Genomic DNA, 21677 nt, shown 5'->3' with positions numbered 1-21677 from the left:
GTGTGTCTTATTTGAAGCCACACCATTTCTAAGAAATGCTCCGGTTTCCCCCCTGTAGATGAAAAAGGCAAGTGCACAAGAGCAGGAGTCGGTACCTGAACGCTACACTGATGGGTTCATGCAGAATTTTGCATTTCTCCACTGGGCTCAATACACTACATCTTCTTCTTATTCCTCCTAATAATGTTGAATATGATATATCATGCATTATACACTCATGGATTAGCCTATACATGTTTTTCTTTATATAATTCCAATATGTGTGCAGGCCTCTATATATTTAGCCTAGGCCTTTGAGCTATTTAAATGCATAAAATCAATTTCGCAAAAGCAAAATGGTTAGAATCGATTCATTTTACCTAGATGAAACATCTTAAATTGTGTAATGTTTAAGTTGTTTTGGGAGAAGATAGGCCTATACTTTACTTTTGACACCGTATGGGCACTAATGGCCATGCAAGGTGCATGCCTTAGCCTTGTGGACATTAACCGGAGTAGGCATAGTCAGAAGAATGTCTGTTGGTTACCCTTAAGACGTTAGCCTACCGTAGCCCGGTGTATGTTATTCTAGGTTTGTTGATAGATATGACACTATCTGTATACTAAATTCTTTGTTATACCTACTGCAACGAGTAGCTGGTTATTGGAAACCTATTTTACGACAACACCCTAAACGGACTCTGCACAGTGATTTGAAAGCTCCCATCACGCCTTGAAATCATTTAACTTTCATTTAGTAATACAACTCTGACTAGATCAGTGTTCCCAGATCTAAAAGCTATAAAGGGAATATTATATAACCGATAGAATGCCATGGGGAAGTCAGACCATTTCTTTGAAATCAGCGCGTACATAACACAGCTTTTACAGAAAGAAACGAACCCTTGACAAGGTCTGGTCATTGGAACCCTCTTTCACAACAACATTTGTGATATGTGATATGTAATAGGCCTACATTAAGTAATAAGACATTGACCTGACCAGGCTGTATGGCCTTTTGCACATTTGAAAATAAACCCATTGAATAAAAACTCTCATGTCACCAAAGTTGGGTATTTCAAGACCTCAGAGAATATTATATAACCAATAGGATGCCATGGGGAAGTCAGACCATTTCTTTGAAATCAGCTTAGTCTCTCTACCGTGCCTAAAGCTGAGCTGGGTGGGCTACTCCCAGGACGGGGTGTGGCTATGTCATTATTTGAAGCCACACCATTTCTAAGAAATGCTCCGGTTTCCCCCCTGTAGATGAAAAAGGCAAGTGCACAAGAGCAGGAGTCGGTACCTGAACGCAACACTGTCTGATGGATTCATGCAGATCATCCACGGTGATCATTTAACTTTCATTCAGTAACAAAACTCAGACTTTGAGCTGACCAGATCAGTGTTTCCAGATCTAAAAACTATAAAGAGAATATTATATAACCGATAGGATGCCATTGGGAAGTCAGGCCATTTCTTTGAAATCAGCCCGTATGATGACGCAGCGGAGAGGGAGGAGAGAGAGAGAGAGAGAGAGAGAGAGAGAGAGAGAGAGAGAGAGAGAGAGACCGACCGGAGGATAGTATAAAAGGTTGCTGTCGACTGTCTCTGAGAAACGACTGCTACATCTCTGCCGTGAGTATACCGCCTGAACAATGCCTGGATTATTATTATTATTATTATCTACGTAACGGACATATGAACTATCATGTAGTAGGCTATAGCTATAGTAGGCCTATATAGCCTAGCAGCAGCAGTATCATGTCCTGTTGAATCGCTTCGGTCTTCATAGATTTTATACAAGTTCAAAAGATGAGACGAATTCAGAGTAATTTATTTGTCATCTACTGCGTTTATTGCAACATTTTCTTCAATGTTCCGAAACTTAAAGTTGATGGTATTTCACCACACCTGTGAAGGGTGTCAGCCAAACCCCGGTACCGTAGGCCTACATGTATTATAAGGATAACTATTTGTTATTAGTATATTTACGGACACGGAGGTAACGGTGGATTTCTTGTATGTACTTGAATACACCACACATACGGATCAGCGCATTTTACGACACACTAGAGAGCCTACATAGTACGTCCAGCAGAGGGAGCTCCAACACTTGATATAGGAATGTATCCTGTTGAAGATGCCAATATATGCATACTTACGGATTTTCTGGTGAATGTTGGATGTACCTAATAAAGTAGGAGAGCGGATTTATTTTACATTATGTTGTTCGGATTTTGCCCTGCAGGAGGTTATACTATAGAGTTACATTGAGGTTGAGCAAAGGCCTGTTTATATGATTTCGTTGTTTTATTTTTTCCATTTCTTTCGAAGTTTGTAAAGAACAACCTCCTAGTTGTGTAATTATGGGCTATGGTGAGAAGTCTCACTAAATTAGGTTTTAATTGTATTTGAGAAGTAAGATCATCCAATGGAAATAAATGTAATGGAGTTTATTATGTTGAAATAATCTGGATAAAGGTTTTTTTGTATTTTAGTTTATATCCGTCTGCGATCTACTGAAATCATTAGCAGCAAACTTAGAAATGCTGCTTCATCTCCTCCCAATTTCCCTGCTTTGAATAACACCTTCAGATAACTAGGCTGCTACTCTAAGCTCTGGGCCATCTATGCCCAAGTTGCACATCTATCGTTTGTACGATTGCATTCTCATGAAGCAGCAAGAAACCAGTCCTGGTTGTAAGCTACCGTGTGGCTAAAATATGTGTATCTGTGTGTGTGTGTGTGTGTGTGTGTGTGTGTGTGTGTGTGTGTGTGTGTGTGTGTGTGTGTGTGTGTGTGTGTGTGTGTGTGTGTGTGTGTATTTTCAGATGGCCGTGGAGAGTGGTAAGACTGTAGTGCTGGCAGCACTGGGCCGGCCCTTCAGTCTGGGGATGCTCTACGACTGTCGCAACGACTCACTGATCCCTGGTAAATACAATGTAACTGAGTATGTGAGTGTTGTTTTGGTTGGACCCTATGGATCTGGCAAGATGTTAACCTTTATTCATCCTGGTATATAACAGATTGAGATTAAACATTGACATTACATTCACATTGAAATGTACATTTAGGGCATTTTGAAGATGTCTTTAACCAAAGCGACTTACAATAAGTACATTTTTCAGAAGAATGAGAAACAATATATCGCTGTCGGTACAGTAAGGATGTTCATAGAACCAAGTGCCAAGCACTAACAATCATTAGGTTAACCCATTTCCCAGTGCAACAAAGATAGCTATGATTAGATGCTACACAATGCTAAGTACTATATTTGTACTTTTAGTACTTTAGTACTCAAAGGACAATTCCTGTATTTTGAACATTGAGCCCCCTTTCTGGTTGGTCTAGGATCAAATAGAGTGGTTGACACCGACATTTTGACGATTGTTCCTGTCTCGGGTATTTGGCTAATTTAGAATCGCCCCTGCTTGCTCAGACTGTCTGGCTACATGCATTCACAAACCTGTCCTTAAAACAACCCTAAAAAATTAGGTAAAATTACGATATTATTATTAAAAAGATGTCAAACTTCTGATGTAAAGCAACTAGGATTCTGATTTGTTTTCTCTTTGTTTTCTTCTGAAGCTCTGACACTTTGGGACCGGGATGCCTTAGAGAAAGATACAGATGAACGGCCCCAACCCAACAGTGACTTTGAGATAGTTGCTTCTGACTCCATCGAAGACAAATCTTCTGCATTGAATGTTGAAGCTTCACTCAAGGCCAGTTTTCTGTGTGGACTGGTTGAGATAGAAGGCTCTGCTAAATTTCTCTCAGATTCTAAGATTTCCAGAAATCAGGCTAGAGTGACATTCAAATACAAAACCACCACCAAGTTCCAACAGCTGTCAATGAATCACATTGGCAGAGGTAATGTGAAGCACCCATATGTATTTGAGAAAGGTCTAGCAACACACGTAGTGACAGGAATCCTTTATGGTGCACAAGCCTTCTTTGTGTTTGACCGTGAGGTGTCAGAAAAGGAAGATAGGCAAGACATTGAGGGCAATCTAAAGGTGCTGATCAAGAAGATACCCACTTTGAAGATAGAAGGTCAAGGTTCTCTGAACATGGCAGACACAGACATTGCAAATGTCGACAAATTTTCCTGCAAGTTCCATGGGGACTTTAACCTTGAGAAACACCCTGTGTCCTTTCATGAGGCAATAGAAGTCTATCAAAGCCTGCCTAAGCTAATGGGAACCAATGGAGCGAACGCAGTGCCTCAGAAGGTCTGGTTAATGCCACTGAAGGCTCTAGATTCTGCTGCTGCTCAACTGGTTAGACAGATAAGTGATAGATTAGTCAGGGATGCTCAGAATGTCCTGGAGGACCTCAGCGAGCTGGAAAGGAGATGCAACGATGCAGAAAAATGCACAACAGCCCAGCAATTCCCACAGATTAAGAAAAATGTGAAAGCTTTCAAAGAACTGATTTCTCAGTATAAACTGGAGTTCCAGAAGATAATAGCAAGGAAACTCATATTGATCAGAGGAGGAGGAGAGGAGGAAAGTGTTCTCGCAAAGATCCTGAAAAAGGTTCATTCTTCTCCTTTCAACACTAACGACCTGCATGAGTGGATGGATTGCAAAGAGACAGAAATCCAAATCATCTGCTCTCTGATTGACAAAATGCCCAACATGACGATCGTCACCAGTCGCAGCACTCTGCACCATGAGATCCACAGCGGAGATATCACACATGCTGTGTGCTTTTCTTTTACTTCCCTGGAAACTCCAGAGCCTTACCTTTCAGCTCTGTCAAACTACTTGGATGAAACCAAAACAGACAACGTGCCATGTGCCTATGATGTGGAAAAGGAACAATGGTTCTTCTCAAATGACATAATGGACAAAGTACAAGAGAAAGTAAAGCTCTTCAAAGATTTTGCAGAAGCAAACAAGGAGAACAACAGCATCAGGTTTCTAACAGCTGCGATAAGTGATGCTGAGAAGAAAGGTGCAACTCTCCACCTCTACAAGGATGGCTCCTTAGTCACCGACAACTATGAACCACCTTCGAAGCCAGAGATGATCCCAGGTGACATAACCCATAACAGTGTAACACTGAATATTTCCCCACCTCGATTTGGGTTGAGAACTGTCACCCACTACAGTGTTGAGTTCTGTGTCCATGGAGAAGATGTTTGGGAACAACAAATGGAGAGCAAGGCTGGAGATGTCACAGTGTCCGGCTTGCAGATTAATCAAGAGTATCAGTTCAGGTGTAGAGCCAAGTGCGCAATTGGCTTCGGTCCGGCATGTAAAGGTAGCACTTTAATTAAAACCTTACCATCCAGTCCTCCAGAAAAACTACAAGTGGAATGTTATTCTACAGAATTATCATTCAGCTGGGAGAAACCAACTGAGCTTGGATGTGGAGTTGAGATTGAGCATTACATCTTAGAATATGCTGAAGCATCTCCAGAAGTTAAACCTGAAGAGGTTTTATGGAGCAAAGTAACATTCACAGTCAACGAGTCAGAACAGGTACCATTTAAACAAGTCATTACAGGGCTGCAGCCTTTGACGCGATACACTGTCAGAGTCAGATGTGACTGTGGAGTTGCTGGCCTTGGCAAAGAGAAATCTGTAGTTGTGTGCACGGACAAGAAGGAATTTGAGAGACTGGCTGAATCAATCAAAACATCAAGCCTACCAATGAAATCTGGTTTTCCTTCAGTCTTCAAGCTAGCCCTGGAGAAATATGATATAGGGATAGATGGATGCAAAAGCTACACATTTGGCAAAAACAGCTTGAGGCGAAATCGCACTGTCATGTTTATGGGGGCAACAGGTTCAGGGAAGTCAACTCTGATCAATGGAATGATCAACTACATCCTGGGCATTGATTGGAAAGACTCTTTCCGCTTCAAACTAATAGATGAGGGCCAGTTGAAGTCACAAGCAGAAAGTCAGACATCCCATGTTAGCGCCTACAAAATCAACTACCAAGATGGCTTCCAAGTTCCTTATTCTCTCACCCTCGTTGACACTCCGGGTTTCGGCGACACAAGGGGGATAGAGAGAGACAGGGCGATCACAGAGCAGATCAGGAGACTCTTCACCTCGGTAAAGGGAGTCTGTGAGATAGATGCAGTTTGTTTTGTCACCCAGGCCTCTCTAGCAAGACTAACAGCTACACAGAAGTATGTCTTCGATTCAGTCATGTCCATCTTTGGTAAAGACGTGGCAGAGAACATTTGCATGCTGGTCACATTTGCAGACGGTCAGCAGCCTCCTGTTCTGGAGGCAATCAATGCTTCCAAATTTCCATGTCCTAAAACGGACATAGGACTTCCAGTGCACCACAAATTCAACAACTCTGCTCTGTTTGCGGACAATAGATGTGTTCATGACAGAGCTGATGAAGACTCTGATGAAGATATGGAGGTCGACAACTTTGATGCAATGTTTTGGGCGATGGGGGCCAAAAGCATGAAAACATTCTTCACTGCCCTGGACAAAATGACCACCAGAAGCCTGCAGTTAACCAAAGAGGTTCTCAACGAGCGAAGGCAGCTGGAGGCGGCTGTGGAAGGACTCCAGCCCCAGGTACGGGCGGGGCTGGCGAAACTAGATGAGATCCGATCAACCCAACAACAGATCGAAAAGCACAACGCCGACATCACTTCCAATGAAAACTTTCAAATTGAAGTTGAAATCCTCAAACCTGTTCAAATAACCCTTACCAAAAAGGGAGAGTACATCACCAACTGTCAGCAGTGTTCAGTGACTTGTCATTACCCCTGTGCCATAGCAGATGATAGGGAAAAGAGTGGCTGTGCTGCCATGAGTGGTGGGAAATGCAGGGTTTGCCCTGGAAATTGTGACTGGAACATACATTTCAACCAGAAATACAGGTGGGACTACGTCAAGGTGAAGCAGATGAAGACGGTCCAAGAGCTGAAAGAGAAGTATGAAAAAGCCTCTGAGGCGAAGATGACAATCCAGCAACTGATTGAAAACCAGGAAGAGGAGATTGCCAATCTGCAGGATGTGATAATGTCGCTGATGGACACGTCGTCTGGCTGTATAGCTCGGCTGAAGGAGATAGCTCTGCGGCCTAACCCGCTGAGCACGCCAGAGTACATCGACCTGCTCATTGAGGGAGAGAAGTCAGAGGGCAAAGAGGGTTACCTGGCACGGATTCAGTCTCTGGAAACAATGAAAGGAAAAGCCCAAATCATAGCCAAGGTTTCCAAACGAGAGAAGCTCACAAAAACAGAGGAAGAATTCCTTGTGGATAGACAGAAAAGGCAAGAAAAAAAGGGATTGTTTAAAAAATGTTTGAATTTCTTTGGACTTTAAAAATAACAAATGATTTCTAGTGGGGATGGGCAAACATTTTTTTTTGTTTCAACAAAGAAAATATTTTAAAGCCATGTAATTATTATTGAGATAAACAAGTCCGATACTTTTATCGTTTGTTTGAATAATAACAGCAATTTTAAAGCACATGTCTTATTTTTTTTTTTTATATAGTTTATAGTAATGTTGGTAATCGCCTGTGTTCGATTCAACTCTCTTTGTTTCTACTGTTACTCCTTATGTAAATGTTTGAGGTATTGGCTTTGCCACAACTTGACGCATGTACAATTTTTCTCTTTTTTGATCCAACCATCCCTTATTTCCACAGTAGGGGTTCGGGGAAATTAGTCAACATCACAGTTAATGACATCCTTCTTTGTCTGCTACATGAACTAATTTAAAGCTTGGTCTATGATATAATAACACGGATGCTGTTGATGAAAAACGAGTAAGGAAATTGTGATCAATAATTGTTGGGTGTAAATTTGATTATGAATATGTAAGAGGAAACTAGAACAGAGGATGTAAAAGCAACATTTACAAATTTATAATCATTAGCTATATGCTTGCTATACGTCATCTTACCCTTGAAAAAATCATCATTAAAGATTGAAAAAAGTCTGAAATGGCTCAAGCCTATTTTGGTTTTATATTATTGAAAGTTGTTGGTTTTCTTAAATATTAAAAAATGATTCACCTTGATTGGATTGGTAAAGAGTTTAATTCCCCTTCAACTGTTTACCGACCCATGTTCCGAGTTGTACGTTTAAAGGCGACATATTATACCACAAGTGCTGTGTTCCAATATCCATAATTCCATGAGTACACTTAAACGTAGTAGACCATCCGCACTCACTAAGTGCGCTAATGATGTAGCACTTTATGTCCGAATTATCTTATCGCTTCAACTAACTATAAATATAAGGAATCGGGGAGTCCGGAACAAGTATTGACAGAGACTTTATTGCTACCCACAAATAAGCAACAAGAAAGCCGAATGGTTTGCAAAGCACTGCCCGGGGCTCCGATCCCGGTCTCTCTTATCCATTCAAACTGAGCTGTTTTGCATGTAATATGACCGTCCTGGTATATGCTCAAAATTGCCTTATATGGCATGGACGGTCAGCCTTACATTCCTTTAGGAATGTGTTCGTCTCCTATAGTTAATCTAAATAATGGGAGGATGTCAGTAGCCTGGGCCCCAGACTCCTTGTGGCCTTATGAGGCCCTTGCTCTGAGTCCAGAGGTGGTTTCTCTACTTTCCACCATTAATGTATATGCCTGATGTATATAGGCCTGATAATACTCATAGTTAATATAAAACGAATGGTTAATTTCTCCTATACTAATTTTCAGATGTCAGTGTTGTTCCAAATCGAATACTCTGTGGTGCACTGACCGGAAACTACGATCACGACTGCCGCCGCGGCTCCTCCCCCGCAATAAACATCCCGCTTTGAACGGTGAACTCTTCATGCCTAGCAGCTTTAAAAAGCTATCAAAGCTATATAAACTACAAAATGACTATTAATGCAGGCTATGTGGAAAATGCGCCGACTTAGGCTCAGCCTGGCTCCGCTCTCTTCCGCTACGTAGCTAAGATGGCTGCCGTTGAGTACGAAAAGTGTACATTGATCCAAACTTCGCGATTTGACTGTTTTGAGTACACTATCCAGGTACTTTCAGTACACTTATTTTCGCCCGATCTGAATTGGAACGCCCTACGTACTCAAACTAAGGCTAGTAACTACGGATAGTATGGATATTGGAACAAAGCACAGGTGTTAGTGTGATTAGCCATTACAAGCGTTTTGAAAATGTGCAGCTTCTGACATCACAAGTGGCGTGTACACCTTGATGTGTGCTGGATAGATCAGTCTACCAGCCAACCCAGTGGACTGTAGCAAACGTTGCTCATCTATCGGTGGACACGCCCACCTATGATGTCAGAAGCTGCACATTTTGTTAACACACACAAACCTGGACAACCTCTTCTATTGGTAACTAACATATAAATACTAGGGCTATCCATTTTATTAATCGCGATTAAACCTATATTTTAAAAGGATTAAATTCATTCCAATTTAAGTTAAATGAGATATCAAATGGAACTAGAAAATGCATTTCCTGCAGAAAATGCCGTGAAGTGCAAAGTGAGGTTGAAAATATTTTTTAATAAAGCCATATAGATTAAGACATAAAGAAACGTTAAATGGCTTAAATCAAGTGAAGGGATTTGAACAAAAGTCTAAATGGAGTAAACAATGTAAACATGCACGCCAATTAAGACAATTTAAATGGTTGAAAGCTGAATGAGAAGCGCAAGGCATTGCTAAAAATGCAGAAATGTAAAATGAATGGAACTGAAGAATCTGAAAGGTCAAATGTATTGCCCTGCATTGCTGGTGTGTGTGTGTGTGCGCGCGCGCGTGTGTATTTAAGAGAATAGCGAGCAGGTGCGTGATTAAAAATAGCCCAAAAGAGCGGGGAAAACCGCCCAATCTGGCAACACGACTGAACGTCCTCACGCTCCAGCGTCAACGTTAATCAATGGGACCAACTGAAAACGAAGACGGTATGAAACTAAAACTGTGATTCTCGAAATTCTGTTCGGATATTATTGAAGATACAAGTGTTTAGATTTGTTAAATGGTTTGAACGAAGGTAAACGGTTGAAATTCGACCGTGTTTCCGACATTTTACGTAATTTGAGTGTCAGAAGGGGCAGACGGCTTCAATGGGACCAACTGTAGAATATGACGGTTTGAAACTAAAACTGTGATTCTGAAGAAAGTATAAATGATATCGAAGTTCCGTTTTGTATATCATTTTTTGTGATCAACATCTTTATTGTTTTTCAAATGGAGGGGTGGAGGGGGTTACAGACGTTTCAAAAGTCATATGTAAAATTAAGAAAAGTAGAAAAGAAAAAGAGAAAATTTCAGGTTTGTAAGACAATACATGACGCAACAAAGACATGTTCAGCAGGTAAATCACTACAAATATTGCCTAGTTGTTGTGGTCCCTAGCCCAAGAGATTATCTTGGATGAGAAAGAGTACCAAATAAATAATAATAAAAAATATATAAAAATATAAATTTCATTTATTATTATTACCAAGCTCGAACAGTCACTGGTCGTGCCTTATTAAGTCGGGCAGCTGTATGTTCAAGATTGACAATGTTGACCAGGCTATGGATCCAGAAAGATTTCATACACATATCTGGAGTAAACCAGTTTTCAAAAAAAAAAATCTTTGCAGAGGTAAACCCTGCGAATATAATTTTGAACAGAATTTGCTTTAGATGCATATCAGAATTATCATTAAGCAGACAAAAAACAGGATTAGGAACATACAAAATATCAAGTATATCCGCTAAAACTGAGTTTACATGAAACCAGAATTTAAAGATAACCGGACAATCCCAAAACATGTGTAAGAATGTTGGTTTTGAAGTGAATTAGTTGGTGAGCTAGGTTCTTAGTCCTACTTAAATTGCTTAAATTGCACCAAATTCTCTCCCAATCCAAGTTTATCTTTGTTACGCCCCCCTGGTGGCTCGGAGTAGGACGCAACATAAGGGCAACAGGTTTGGGCAAGTGAGGGTGCAGTCACACAAAATCCAAGACAAAAGGTGAATTCAATATAAAGTGTTTATGTACAAAAAAGGCAACACAGGGATCAACAAGGACTGTCAGTGGCACCAAAGAAAAGAACATAACAAAACCCACCCCCCATTGACAGGTGCTTTGCACCGAAAAAGTACAGTGGGTGGTGCTCACTCTAACCTAGGGTATTAACAACGGGTAAACCTACGTGTATGAAATATGTAAACCCCAGGGTATCTTACCTGTCTTTATTGACCCTGTGCGCACAACAAAAGAGTTAACAAAGACAAAGACAAAACTAAAGTAGGCTGCTAACAACTAAAGTAGTAAGGTTTAAACAAACATGTAACAACTAAATACAATAAACCAACAAAGAAACCAAGCACTAGTAAACACTAGCAAACACTAGCAAACACTAGCAAACAGAGCTCAACCAAAGCTCTGCCACAGCTCAAACCAAAGCACTCCCCCCTGACAAACAAACACAGGACTATTTAAAGGGGAATGGTTGATGGGAGATCTGGAACAGGTGTGGTGATTTGGTGATCGGGACCAGGTGCGCACATCTGAGAACTTGGAGAATGAAAACAGGAGGAGGAGACAGAACAACAACACAAACATACTACACAAAACAGAACACAATACATGTAGGCCTATACCATGTATAACATATAATAATAATAATAATAATACATTTAATTTAGAGGCGCCTTTCAAGACACCCAAGGTCACCTTACAGAGCATATAGTCATCATTCAAAACTATGTAAAACAGACTAGGAATAAAAGAAAAACAGAGGTTAAACATGAATAATAATAATAATTAATAACACTCAAAGACGCCTACAGTGAAGGGGGGACCTCACTAACCACCACCAATATGTAGCACCCACTTGGGTGATGCACGGCAGCCAATCGGCGCCAGAACGCTCACTACACACCAGCTTGAGGTGGAGAGTTAGGGATGAGGTGGAGAGTGAGGGAAAAGAACATTTAAACACTATCGGCCATATGTAAACACTATCGATCACATTTAAACAATATCGACCACATGTAAACACTATCGACCACATTTAAACACTATCGACCATATTTAAACACTATGGACCACATGTAAACCCTATCGACCACATGTAAACACTATCGCCCACATTTAAACACTATCAGCCACATTTAAACACTATGGACCACACGTAAACACTGCATTATATTTTATTATTTGAAAACATTTTCTAGAGGACATAACTCTTGGGTCAAATACATGCCCACACACCAGACTAGTGAGAAGGAATTCAAATCTCATATTTTGTCCTGCTTTGTCAACCTGTCTGCTGTCAAATAGATTATGCCTAGTGGGGACATTTCACTCATCTTGAATAAACCCTGCTGAGTGGGGACATTTCACACACCTGTACGTTCTCGGTTATCAGATACTTAACATAAAGTTTCACTGAAACAAAACAATACAAGGTGTATTGTGGGGACGTCGTGAAAGTCCCAGACTACAGTGACATTTTGCCCCTGGAAAATGACACATCACGGTTCAGATCTGTCCTAAATATCCCTTAATCATTAGCCTTATACAAGCATTACAGAAAACTGTTTGGCAGACCTGATGCATAATAGATTCCCTCAAAATGATCATATTCTCTTAATTTACCTGCTTAAGGAAAACAACTGCAGAAGTCAATGGTGACTAGAAGACACCAGAAGTAAACATTAAGTGATGGACATGAATTACCATATAAGACATACAGAACACTGTACGTAACAATCTTCAAACTCCCCATTTCCCTGTTCCATATTTAAATTGGTAAAGCCTTGGCCCTGTGCTGAATCAGTGAATTATATATTAAGGAGACAGAAGATCTGCCCAGTAATGGTGCAATCCATCGTAAAAAGGGATGTGAGGGGAGAGGAGAATTCCAGGGAACTCCATATGTTTTTAAGGCAGATCTTAGAAAGTAAACAAAATAAGAGGACGCAGGAAGAGAAAAGCGCGTTCTTGAGTCTGTTGTTTGTTACGCTAGATAATAGGCTTTCTTGCAGTTTGTGTGGTAATATCTTAGCAGCCTCAATCAATTTCCATGCAGTCGAAGACTGTGGGTCAACCCATGTGCTGAGTGCTCTGATCTGAAAAGACCAATAGTAAAGTTCAACGTTTGGTACTGCCCGTTGACCCTCTGGCCCAGACTATCTCCTGTGATTTACCTGTGGATACAGATGATTGGACAATTCCGCCTGACTTGACAGATGAACTTGACTGTCCTTCGGTCCAGACTGACTTGCGACGTAACCCTGTGTCAGCACCTGATTTGCGGTCTTCTGTTGAGGGTGACCTTGCTGTAGATAGGGTACGGCATCCTCAGCCCTCTACTGCTGGCAGTGGTATAATGCTAGGTGTGAGATCTAGATATGGGAGGGTTATTAGACCTGTAGTCAGGCTCATCCAAAATATGCACCAGAAAGTTCTTGCTGGGTTCTAATGTTTGTGGATCTTGTTTTTGTTTTATTTATTTTTATTTTTTTTCTCCTCACAAGAGGTAAAGCTTTGTATGGTTACGGGAACCTGTGTGACCTAAGATGTTATGGGTCCAGGTGGTTGTCGATTATACTGTGTAAATTATGTGGTATCAGGTAGCCTAACATGTAAACGGGCACGTTTTTTTTCCAATGTTTGTTGGAAGGTTTTGCAGCCCTTCCTCATTCTAATTTTTCTGGGATGGTCACTGACTGGAATGCTTTATACCTGTAGTATGAACAGTACTGCATTTTTGTTTTGTTTTGTTATTCACTGTGTATTTGTTTGTTGTTTTCTGTGCCTGATATGGTTTGTTTCAGGGTTTCTCACAGCATTTGTATGTTTGTTCTTTGAATGGGCAAGTGGAAATCAGTGGAGGGGAATGTAGTGGGGTTGGTGCTTCCCACTAGCCATTGCCAGCGAGACCCTTGCGCTGGCTGTGGTCGTGGGAGTGCTAGAGCTCCCTCTAGTGGAATGCGGGGGTGGTATTTTGACGTTAACTGGGCACACGTGACTCTCCTCAGTCAACGTGTACCCCGGCTGGTAGAGGCTGCTATTTTAAGGATTCTCATCCGTGATTTTCCCCTGTTGAAAACATAACCAGATATAACCAAGAACCAGAATAAACGGCTGGCTGCCAATGGTTTCATCGTGTCATTCACGCAACGCAACGAGAGAGAGTATACCGCTACACTAGCAACCTGCTCTGGTGCTTTTTTACCTAGGCCTATGTATTCAGGCTAAAATGACTTGATTGTCTGATGCCTCATCATCCCAGCCAAAGAGTATTGGTATTATTAGTAATGGCTACTTGCCAAATCGAAAAAAATAACTTCACACAGTGTGTATTTTTCCAATGTATTTGTATTTGTTCATCATTTGTAGCGTTGATCAGCAGCGAAATAGTTCGCCAAAGTCGTTGAGCATTCCACCGCATTGTGAAGAGCGGTGTAATAAACAAAAATAATTGGTGGTGGGTACAAAATGAATCCTGACGAAATCTGGTGGGGACGCGTCCCCTGCGTAATCGACGCCTATGGGCGGAGCCATTTCGTGTGTGTGTGTGTCTCTTTAAGAGAATGGCGGAGCTAGTGTGTGTGTGTGTGTGTGTGTGTGTGTGTGTGTGTGTGTGTGTGTGTGCCTTAACGTAACGAAAGAATGAATAAAACGTATGAAGAAAAATAGTTGAGCGCTGCATGCAGAACTCACCTAATGACACATTATCAATAAGCTAAAACTAGTGATCTTGAGTCGATTGACCCAGTGTGGGTCATATTCAACCCGGTGTGGATTAAATATGAAACTTAAGGAACACCACAGATTTGGTCATTGTAAACAGGCTATCACATACTGTGTAAGTGTAATTGAATGTAAAGTAGGTTAAAATGATTTCTGATATGAATGTTGACATTCATAGGGAAAAACCTTTCAAAATCAAAGTAAAGAAAAAGAGAGAATTAACGTGCGTTAATGAGTCAATTTTGATTAATCGCTGTTATGTCCTTAATTCTTCACAGGTTCTTGATTAACTCACATATGAAACAACCGTAAATTATATAACATTGCAGATGTCTAACACCTACCGAGGGGTGAGGGACCTCACCCCCTGACCGTTCCCATGGGGATTATTCTGTCCCTGTAACTTTGGTCAGTCACTAACTAAATCTCTACAAGTCCATGCGAGCAGGAGGCCGCCGCTCCCTGGTAGGGTATCTACTCTCCGAAGACACATTAATCTCATTGTCTTCCAAAGGTGACCTTGATGCAGGTGCTTCTGTAAGGGGTGGACTCTCAGCGTCTGCTACAGCCGCATCCTCCACTGGAACCGTTGTCTCTGGTACAGTTGGGCCCTGCACTTGTGAGGGTAGATGAACCGGTGTAGTGACAGGTGCATCTGGAACATTCCCCAGTGGCGGCACCGCCACCACTGACGTAGTCTGCGGGACTTGATTAGGGTGTCTTCGCCAAACACGATCAGCTGTCTGGACCGTATAAGACACCGGACCAGTTTGTGCAATAACAGTGGTGGGGAATCCATTTAGGTTTGCAACGGTAGGTCCTTACCAGCACAGATTCTCCTGCGGTGAAAACTCTTCTTTGGCCCTTCTGTTCTCTGCACCCAACCTGTTTCTCTTGTTGACTTTGGACAACGTCCTTCACTGATGAGGGTTTTAAAAGGTCAAAGGTGGTGCGCAGGTCTCTCTTAAGCATTAGGCTATCAGGAGAAGTCTTGGTGGTTGCATGTGCACTGTTGCGGTAGGTAAGTAGGAAGATATGCAGTCTCTGATGTAGGGCCCTATTTTAACAGTCTGAAACGCAAGTGAGAAGCGGCAAGCGCAAGTAGCTTTGTGGGCGGTTCTATGGCGATGTTGCTATTTTACCGGCTCTTGCGCCCGGCGCAAATCTAAAAAGGGTTGGTCTGAAGTAGCCTAATTACCCGTAGGTGTGGTTTGGGGCGCAACGTGCAATAAACCAATGAGAGTGCCAGCTCCCATCCCCTTTAAGAGCCATGAGCGCATTTGTATCTGACGAGTTCATATTTGACAGCGCGTCTGCAGTCTCCGATGAGACAGATGCACATGAATTTTAAACTTCAAATGGCTCAGTTTATGCCCAAATAATATGGCCTAATTAACACATGTAATAAGGTTTTCTTCCACAACTTCAGAAATACTGAGTCCATTAATTATTTTACGCATACACACACGCGCGCCCGCATTCATTCATTCTTTTTAACACTCACTCGTGGTAAAACAATGTTTTCTCACGATCAAATACTCATCAATCCTAAAAGTTATGGGCATGTACACAATGTCTGTGTCAAGGAAATGTGTGTTTGCTGTACGGTGTTTGCAGATGCATTGATTTAAAAGTACAACTTATTACCGCTGTATCAGCTGTTCTTTCCCAAATAATTTCCCAAGAATTTGTGGCTAGGTAGATGAGAGAAGCAAAGTGTATGCGCGAGGTGCACAAGCAACATTATGCATGCGCCCTTAAAATAGCATCTGAACAACGCGCCACTGACTTTAAACCAGGTATTTCCTGGTTTGTGGCGCAAGTGATTTCTGAAACTGCAAAATAGCACCAGGGAACGTTTGCGCCAGAACACGCTTCCTCCTTTCGACGAACCGCCCCTTGGGCCGCAAGATCATTCCCTAATTTACCGACGCGTGGCGCAGGAGGGAAAAGAACGCTCTGCGCCAGTTGCAAACTAGCAACGACAGGGAGCGTACCTATGTTCCCCGGGTCCTATGTTCCCCTGGTCCTATGTTCCCCGCTTTGTATTTGACCGGGGAACGTAGGACCCTGTGAGCAAATCTTTTTTTCGTAGGATGGTAGGGGCAGGTACCACCTTTTTCACCTGTGATTGGTTAGAATGGCTCTCCTCCTATTGGTTATGGTTAGGGTTAGGTTTAGGGTTAACCCTCACACTAACCCTAACACTAACCATGACCCTAAACCTGACCCTAACCCTTTGCAACCCGGGGAACATTGGACCTGGGGAACATAGGGATGACCCCGCAACGACACATGCGCCAGTGAGAAAGTCAATTGCGCTGGATGCAAGATAGGGCCCGTAGTGTTCCTTGTCCCTGTGATGATTTCAAAGCATGCTCATGGTTTGAAAGAACCTTTCAGCAAGACCATTCGTTGCGGCGTGGTAAGGAGCTGACTTAATGTGTTGAACTCCATTAGCTTGTAGGAACCCGGCCATTTCCTGTGGGATAAATTGGGGTCCATTGTCAGAGTGAGCTGTGCCGGAGATCCAAACCGACTTAACATTTCTCCCAACTTCTCAATAGTCTTCTCTGCCGTGGTTGATCTCATGATAACCACCTCCTGCCATTTACTGTGTGTATCAACAGCAATAAGAAACATTCTGTCCTCAAATGGTCCCGCAAAATCAATATGCACACGCTGCCATGGTCCTTGTGGAAACTCCCAGGGGTGAAGAGGTGCGGGGGGAGGGTTGTTTCTGACTTTTTGGCATGATGAACAGCTTTTGGCAAGCTCCTCAATTTGGCTATCCATCTTAGGCCCCCAAAAGTAGCTTCTTGCTATTTCTTTCATGCATACTATCCCACTGTGTCCCGAATGTAGCTGTTCACGCACTTTTGTGCGAAGTAACAAGGGAATGACGACCCTCCTCCCCCTATTCAAACACCCAGACTGGACAGACAGCTCCAACCTCCTTCCGAGGAAAGGTTTCAAGTTTGCGTCATCACCAGCAGGTTGACCCTTGACAATGATGTCCAGCACAGCAGACAACTCCGGGTCATTTCGTGTCTCCTTCTTAACCTGCTGAAACAGGTGCTTTTTCTACCTCCCTAAAGTAGAATATGTCCACTGTGTTAGACTCCGGCTTCTCGACAGGCAGTGGCAGCCTAGATATACAATCCACATTGCAGTGGGAGTCCGACTTCCGATATTTGATGTCATATGTATGTGCTGACAACAACGAAGCCCATCGCCGCAGTCGGGAAGCGGCAGGCGATGGTATACCTGTGTGTGACGAGGATGGTTGTGAGGGGTCTGTGGTCAGTTGGGAGTGTAAACCGTCTCCCATATAAGTACTGAAACTTCCGAACTCCAATCACAATGCTCAGTGCCTTGACGCAAAAGCAATTGGCTTTCCCTCACCACTTGGTGAAACATGAGAAAGGACAGCCCGTACTACGTATGGGGAGGCGTCACAGGCGAGCTGAAGCTGAAGTGATGGGTTGAAGTGAGTCAGGACCTCGGACGACGTCAGCACCTTTTTAGCCTTTTCAAAAGCCTCCTGACTTCCAGCCGTCCACTTCCAATTTTTATCTTGGCGTAGCAGGTCGTGCAGTGGTTGTAGCAGCGAAGATAAATTGGTGATGAAGCGCCTGTAGTAGTTCAACAGTCCTAAAAAGGATTGTAGCTGGCTGACGTTCTGGGGCGGAGGTGCATCCACAATTGCTGCTACTTTGGATGGTGCAGTGTGTAGCCCATCTGCATTAATAACATGCCCCAGATATTCCACTGATGGTCAGAAGAAGTCACATTTCTCCTTACGGACTCTCAAGCCGTAGTCCTTCAGTCGTTGGAGGGTAGCGTCCAAGTTGCGCAGATGTTCGTCATCGATAGTTCCAGTGCACGAGATATCGTCGAGGTAGCACTGTACCCCTGGCAATCCGCTGAGGATCTGATCCATCGCCCACTGAAAGAGTGCTGGGGCTGAGGTGATGCCAAAAGGCAGTCTGCAGTATATAAAAAAGTCCCTTATGTGTGTTGATGGTCAACATTTCACGTGACTGTTCTTCCACATGCATTTGTAGGTAAGCCTGACTGAGATCTATCTTGCTGAATTGTTTACCCCCACTCAGCCCAGAAAACTAGTCATCAATTAGGGGAAGGGGTTATTGTTCTGCTAGTAACACAGGATTAAGCGTTACTAAAGTCTCCACAGGTCCGAATTCCCCCGTCTTTCTTTTGCAACGGAACGATGGCCGTGGCCCATTCACTGATCGTCACAGGCTCCAAAACGCCATTCTTGACCAGGGCATCCAGATCCGCTTCCACCTTGGTACGGATTGCATATGGCACTGGTCTAGCTTTCATGAACACAAGCTTGGAGTCAGCCTTGACATGTAACTTCACAGTTATATCCTTCATGCTGCCTAATTTGTCACGGAAAAAACCTCCGCGTTTTTCTCCACTATCTCCTGTAGGGGAGTGAGACTGTGTGACAGCTTCCTTACCATCTGCCAGTCAAGACGCATTTCACGTAGCCATGCACGTCCCATTATAGCAGGATGATTCCCCTTGGTCACATAGACTGGAAGCTTTTTTGTTTGTCCATTGCAGATCACAGTCACATCGGTCATTCCTTCCATGTGCACTCGGTGTCCGGTATATGCTTTGAACACAGTGTCTGATGGCCGCAGTGGAAGGTGCTTCATGTATTTATTGTAGAGTTTGTGCGACAGTAATGATGCTTTAGAACCTGTGTCTATCTGCATTTTTACTGAGTGCCCTTCCAACTGTGGCTCAGCCCAGTAGCCATCTGAGCTCCCATCCATACTCAATATCCGCACAGTATTTACTTCAGTACGCACTTCTTCTGAAGAGGAATCACTACTCTAATTTTTATGCTGGACTGCACACACATGTCTTTTCTGTTTGTGTTTGACATTGTCTCTTTTGTTTTCTGTCTTTGAGCTTTTGCCTGTGCTCGCATTACGTCTACATGCCCGTTCTACCTGGCCTTTTTTTTCACATTTATGACAGTCCAACTCTGTAGCCCAGCATGTCGCTGGAAGGTGTCCAGATTTACCACAACGAAAACATGGCCCTTGTACATATGTTTTATCACTGAAGAGTTGGTGTACTCTTCCTGTAGCATTTAGTTGTTGGGCTTCCTTTGATGCCATTTCCATTGTCACACTAACATCTAAGGCTTTTTCTAGCGTCGATGTTCTTTCTGTGAGCAATCTCTTCTGTGCTGCTTCATTACTCAGTCCACATACAAGCCTGTCCCTTAGTGTGTCATTTAACACATCCCCAAACTCATAGTGCTAAGCTAAATAATAAATTGCAGCCATTTTAAGTTCCTTGTTATAAGGGCTGCTTTACCCTCAAATACAACTCACGAAGTTATCGGTTGTCTGCTCTCCCCTCCAGCTGACTTTTCCGGAGCACACCCCGCGCGCTGAAGTCGGCAGTAATGCAAACTGCGAGGCATCAGCGGGGAAAACTCCCCTTTCTCGGAGTAGACAACACGCGCCGGCTCAGACGTCCTCGTCGCCAGTTTTGTTATGTCCTTAATTCTTCACAGGTTCTTGTTTAACTCACATAAACATGGACAACGACGATGCGTTAACTGTTTATTCAGCAACCATGGCACGTGAACAGTGGCAACAACAGAGAGGGACTTCCACCCAAATATTACCGAGAATAAGCAGGTGTTTCATTATTACGGAATCATAGTAAACCCAAAATACACAACAATCGCGTTCAAATGTTGATACGTTGTTAACACGCTAATTTTGACAAGTGCACATTTTGTATGGAAACTCACAGGGCTCACAGTGATGATGATGATGATGAAAGCTTTACCGTAGACATTGGCGTCAGGAGTTTCTTTGGTTACCCTTTAGAGTTCTGTTACTAACAGATCTGGCACTAGCCGCCACACATTTAACCGTAAGCATGAAATATAAAGTAGGCGGTATCTACTGTATACTGGGTAGGGGGTAGGAGATGGGCGTTCACTTCAACAGCAGTAGGCTATCACATTGGAGCCCTAACAGCATTCAGAAGACAGATGAGATCAAATAAAATAAACATCTCTCTAAACATAATGGCACAAGCTTCACAGTGGCCAACGTCCTTTTATTTGGCGTTGCAGTTGCGTTGAGGTTCAGATTTAATTTGAAAAACCACTTAGGGGTAGTGCATGTTGGGGAAGGGGGGATACCAAAGACACCAATAGGCACATATTTATGTATCTGTACCATATGCTACCTTTGCATGTCAAATGTCCATATAGTATATTGTACTACAATATATAAAAAAATAGCAATGTACCATTGTTTCTTCTTCTGACGTATGCTACCATTTGTCTTCACCTCAACAGCAGAGGGCGCCGTTACCCATTTTAATTGAAAACACCAGAATTGTAATGCTATTGATATGAGGACATGCTGACTTTTCTGAACGAGGTTCTTTAACTAGATGCTTTTTGGCCGATGGATCGACTACCGTGTCCTGAACAGAAACACATTCAATTTATTTGAAACCGTTTGGGTTAAAATGGGGTGTCATCTGTTTTTGGCCGCAATATGAAGCATCTATAGCACTCACAATAGAGTGACATTACAGAAAGCATAACGATTGTTATATCTCAGGAGATTGTTAAATATAATCAATTTTTTAATATTTTCTTGGATATTTGAATAATGTTAAAACAGTGTTTTAGAAACCAAGAAATTTCACCTTCTCTTGGCATACAACAATTTATTTTGTACTGGAACGCAATATCGGGTCTGTTTTTATACAGTAAACACCAAAGCCATCTCTGACGGTTGTTGCCCCCTGTTGGTGGTTTACTGACCTTGTTGAAAGTGACCATAAGGGACAGCCTGCGGGATAATTTTAAGCAAATATTTTAGTCATAATAATAATGATCAAATAAAAAGGCTTAAAGTCATCACAGATAATTGTATTCATCCTTTATTCTCTTTTAGGTAACAGGAATGTACGGAAGAGGATTAGGGCCACACA

The 21677-nt window shown here is 42.5% G+C and overlaps 2 protein-coding genes across 4 annotated transcripts in view; one reads left to right on the top strand and one right to left on the bottom strand.

Annotated features, from left to right (window-relative positions):
• LOC115548201 (zinc finger MYM-type protein 1) overlaps positions 1–21677 on the bottom strand; it is a 100470-nt gene that overhangs the window by 13271 nt on the left and 65522 nt on the right. The gene's annotated exons all lie outside the window — the stretch shown is intronic.
• Positions 1485–7997, top strand: LOC115548195 (uncharacterized). The gene is made up of 3 exons (XM_030362649.1): positions 1485–1617; positions 2814–2913; positions 3571–7997. The coding sequence occupies exons 2-3, from the start codon at positions 2814–2816 to the stop codon at positions 7293–7295; spliced, it is 3825 nt and encodes a 1274-aa protein (XP_030218509.1). The 5' UTR covers positions 1485–1617; the 3' UTR covers positions 7296–7997.

The sequence above is a fragment of the Gadus morhua genome, chromosome 8, assembly GCF_902167405.1.
Source record: "Gadus morhua chromosome 8, gadMor3.0, whole genome shotgun sequence".
Lineage (NCBI taxonomy): Eukaryota > Metazoa > Chordata > Actinopteri > Gadiformes > Gadidae > Gadus > Gadus morhua.
Note: the sequence above shows the minus strand (reverse complement) of the source record. Positions and strands in the feature narration are given on the sequence as shown.

What these genes read in the sequence shown, in the direction of transcription:
- LOC115548195 (XM_030362649.1), top strand. Translation starts at nt 2,814, where the DNA reads ATGGCCGTGGAGAGTGGTAAGACTGTAGTGCTGGCAGCACTGGGCCGG. An exon ending in CAACGACTCACTGATCCCTG is followed by an intron (nt 2,914 to 3,570) that starts GTAAATACAATG and finishes TTTCTTCTGAAG; the next exon opens with CTCTGACACTTTGGGACCGG.